Source organism: Populus euphratica, unplaced genomic scaffold, assembly GCF_000495115.2.
Source record: "Populus euphratica unplaced genomic scaffold, PopEup_1.0 scaffold33.1, whole genome shotgun sequence".
Taxonomy (NCBI): domain Eukaryota; kingdom Viridiplantae; phylum Streptophyta; class Magnoliopsida; order Malpighiales; family Salicaceae; genus Populus; species Populus euphratica.
In genome coordinates, this window is record NW_011499906.1 from 14,429 (window position 1) to 18,739 (window position 4,311).

The 4,311-nt window shown below is 38.2% G+C and overlaps 1 protein-coding gene across 1 annotated transcript; it reads right to left on the reverse strand.

Annotated features, from left to right (window-relative positions):
- Nucleotides 1-282: 282 nt before the first annotated feature.
- LOC105133363 (alcohol dehydrogenase class-3) lies at nt 283-3,914 on the reverse strand. The gene is made up of 9 exons (XM_011037321.1): nt 3,789-3,914; nt 3,526-3,662; nt 3,387-3,433; nt 2,967-3,292; nt 2,676-2,758; nt 2,487-2,562; nt 1,176-1,333; nt 931-1,092; nt 283-837 (listed from the first exon to the last, which is right to left on the reverse strand). Exons 1-9 carry the CDS (start codon nt 3,820-3,822, stop codon nt 721-723), a joined length of 1,140 nt encoding a protein of 379 aa, XP_011035623.1. The 5' UTR covers nt 3,823-3,914; the 3' UTR covers nt 283-720.
- Between the last annotated feature and the right edge of the window lie 397 nt (nt 3,915-4,311).

The following is a 4,311-nucleotide window of genomic DNA, read 5'->3' on the forward strand; positions in this document are numbered from 1 at the left end:
CACATTTTATTTTATTAATTTCATTATTTTTATCTTGATTTAGATTTTTTTAATTTAATTTAACTTATTTTATTATTAGTTAAATTTTTTATATTTTAATAACTCAAAAAAATTATAACCAGATTTATGACCTGAGTCATTATTTTACCTTAAAAACACACTTGCACTCTCTTGATTTTTTTTTTTTTTTTTTTTATGTTCATACATTTTTTTTCTAACGTGTGGCATAGTTGAGGTCACAGAAGTAGTTCTATTCTGAAGATAACCGTAAGGGTTGGAAGGTAGAGAAAAAGCATTCGGGTTGTCGTTTACTTTCACACCTTGGGCTCTTCTTTTTACTCATCCATAATCATCGACCCGCAAATTGTCACGAATCAGTATTATTACCTCAATTCCATATTTGCACAATATTCTCTCTTAACCTGACCTCACTGGTACACCAACAGTTTCTGGTTGCTGATATCTTAGCCTCCAGAATAAATTTTTAACGTCTGAAAGGTCGGAATAACACACACATGCTCCGGCTCCAGCTCCGGCTATCATCATCATGGCAGCGCAAATAAGCAACACACTCAAATCTTATTCCCTATATAAAATCCTGGCACCTGATAAGGGTTTTTTTTTCCCTTCTTCTCCATATATTCCAACCGAAAAGAAGAAAGAAAGTTACAAAACATTGCGTTCCCTATAAAATAAGGCAGGCGGGCTGGGGACTTAGCCTTAGAGTTGCATATCAAGCACGCACCGGAGGCAGCTGCCTTCTTGCAGCAGATCAAATGCCTCATTCATCTCCCCAAGAGTCAGTTTATGGGTGATGTACTCATCAATCTTAATTTCCTATAAGACAAGTAGAGTGGAAAGAATATAGCTCAGCTTCCTGTTTAGCTCAAGTTTTAAATGCACTGAGAAAGATACATAATATGTTCGAACCTTTTTCATGTACTTGTCTACAAGCAGAGGGACCTGCGAACGGCTCTTGAAACCACCAAAAGCTGTTCCTTTCCAAACACGGCCAGTCACCAACTGGAAAGGGCGAGTGCTTATCTCCTGGCCAGATGCTGCAACACCCACAATTACGGAGGTTCCCCAGCCCTATTTAAGAATCTCAGGCATATCATCACAAGTGATCTCTGGATAAATACATGGTTTCGACCACCAATTCATGCATTACTTACCTTATGACAGCACTCCAAAGCAGCCCTCATCACAGAAACATTTCCGATACACTCGAAGCTATAGTCAACACCACCATCAGTGAGATCAATGAGACGCTGTTGAATTGGTTCATCATGCTCCTTTGGATTCACAAATTCAGTAACTCCAAAATCCTTTGCTGTTGCATCGCAGTTTACAAAAGATAAGTAAGACATGATGTATATTCATTTAAGCATCCTTCCTCCACGGTTCGCAAATAATGTGTTTTGAAAGTCAGCGCTGGAAAATGGACATCCCACATTCCACATCAAAAGGTAGTTTTGATATGTAGATACAAGGGTGTTAAAAAAACCAATTAATCCCGAAAAAAACTAATCAATCCAGAAAAAAACCAAAAAAAAATAACCGAAAAGACCGACTTGAAAGAAAACCAAAGAAATCAATTTAAAAACCAAGAAAATCACTTCATCTGGTCTGGTTTTGGTTTCAGAAAGCTGAAACCGATCGTACTAGACGATTCAACCAAATTTGAATGGTCAAAAAAAATAAACAGGGTATAAAATGAAACATAACCTGACTCTTAATCATTTTTCACCTTCTCTCCTATTCAGCCGCCTCCCCTGCTCCTTTCTCATTCTCTAATGTTTTCCTGTGATTAACACCTCCCCACCTCCTCCCGCTCTCTCTCTCTCCCTCTCGTCTCCCCTCTCTCGTTTACATGGGATCTTCATTTAATTATCATATAAGAGATTCAGATTTGCTGGACTAATAGATAATTCATGCAATGAGATGGAGGTGTGCAAGGCTGTGGTTAGGATCTTATAGTTCCATTTGTGTTTCCATACATGATGTTCCTCTGGAGGGATGAAGATCAAAATGCTCTAGGACTCCCTCCTCTGATTGGTGTCTCTCATTAACAAATGATTTGCACGTTACTTATGTTGATCTACATCGGCATCTCCATCTGCTAGGTGTTGGAAGTATTGAAGATGTGCACAAAGGTTATGGGTTTGTGAGATACAACACCCATGTTGAAGCAACTTTGGCTATTCAGATGGGAGATGCTCGAATGGTGTTGTTTCTAGCTTTTTAGTCTTTAATGCCAAAAAACCAACCCGGAGAACCAAACTGGTTCGGTTTGAACTGGTGTTCAGTTCGGTCTGGATCATATTAAACATTCCCTTCGCTTCCGGCTAAGAAGTTATTGATCAATTAAAGACACAATATCCCTCAATTTGAGAACATAACAGTGGTTGTCACACCGGAAAAAGAAAGTAAATTTATTGCTGACCACTGAAGCATGCTAAATTGAAGGTAGAATGAAACTGTACCTCTATCAAACTTTTTTCTGTCAATATCTATGCCAATTATCCGTGAAGCTCCAGCTGCTTTTGCACCCTCCGCGACCTATCCATAAAATTAATACCGTTACTTCGCAGGGATGACGCAGAAATATTAATGGTTCTATTTTTCCAAGTGTAAGGGAGGGGGACCAAGCAAGCAAGATAACAACAACTTACTGCAAGTCCAATCGTCCCAAGTCCAAAAATAGCAACAATGGACCCTGCTTCTACTTTTGCAGTGTTCCAAACTGCTCCAAGACCTAGAGACAAGAGATGTGTACGTAACTTACACTTGCATACATCAAGATGAATGCATGACATCATCCAAAAAACCCAAACAGACACCAAAAACTACCAGCAGACTTCGACAGGAGGGATCGCAAACAGGAACTTCAAATGCAACAAAAGAATCTTTCTAGAGCTCAGTTTAGTGCTTAAAAAAGTTGGGAAAAAACAAGATATACTTGCCGGTAGGAACACCGCAGCCAAGTAGGCAAACTTTCTCCAAAGGGGCTGCTGGGTCGATCTTAGCAACGCTAACATCATGCACAACTGTGTACTGGCTGAATGTTGAGGTTCCCATGAAATGGTAGATGGGTTTTCCTTTAATTGAGAATCGGGTTTTACGATCATTCATCATGACTCCAACACCAGTGGCTGCACGAACTTTTCCACAAAGGTTTGTTTTCCCTGATTTACAAAACTTGCATTCTCGGCATTCCGCCTGGTAGCAAGGGATAACATGATCACCTGGTTGAACCTCTGTCACGCCTTCACCAACGCTTTCGACAATCCTGTGTCCAAAAATTCATTAAACGACAACACACAAAGAGTTGAAATATGCGGGATCATCATAATGATTCGTGTCATGTATGATATCATCCATACCCAGCAGCCTCGTGACCAAGAATACATGGGAAGAGACCTTCAGGATCCTACAACATCAAATAACAAACAAATTAAATAGTTATTATTATTAGATCAGGAAAAACCCCTAAACTTTGAAAAGAAAAGGAAAGGAAAATACCTTTCCACTCCAAGTGTAAGCATCAGTGTGGCAAAGAGCAGTGAAGAGAATCTTGACTCGAATCTCACCGGCCTGTGGTGGAGCCACCTGCACATCCTCTATTACCAACGGCGTGTTCGCCTCCCAAGCAACCGCAGCTTCGCAATTCCAAATCCAAAATCATAGAATACTAGGTAGTTATTATTATAGCGAAATCACAAATGCATGCGCATATATATATATATATATATATATATATATATATAAAGAAAGAAAGAGAGTACCTTTGCAAGTGATGGGCTGTCCCTGAGTAGCCATGGATGGAGAGTGAAGTCAACAGAAGAAACCAACTAGAGGAAGAATTGAAGATTGCAAATGGTGGGAACTTCAAAGAGGACTGGGATTTATAGTAACTGTTTTTTTTTTTTCATTTTTTTTTTATAATATGGTCATCAGTTCTTTTACTTTAATTTAATTTAATAAAAATAAAAACTATTGCAAGGCAAAAAAAGAGCAGAAAAATCATAAAATGCTTGTAACTAAATATTGTAAAGTTAAGTTCCTCTACTTTTTTCTAATTATTATAGTTATAGTTATAATTAAAATATATATATTAAACCAAAACGTTGTACGTTCCCATTCACAATAGCACAGTTTTGATGTGTTAATATAATTTAATAAATTGCGATGGAGAAGGAATGTGATCAATTAATATCCCTGTGCTTTTGTGGTAGCCAGCTGACGTCTTCAAATCTCCAGGAAGTTTGGGGTAAGATTTCTATTTTAGTTAATTAGTGAAATTTTTTA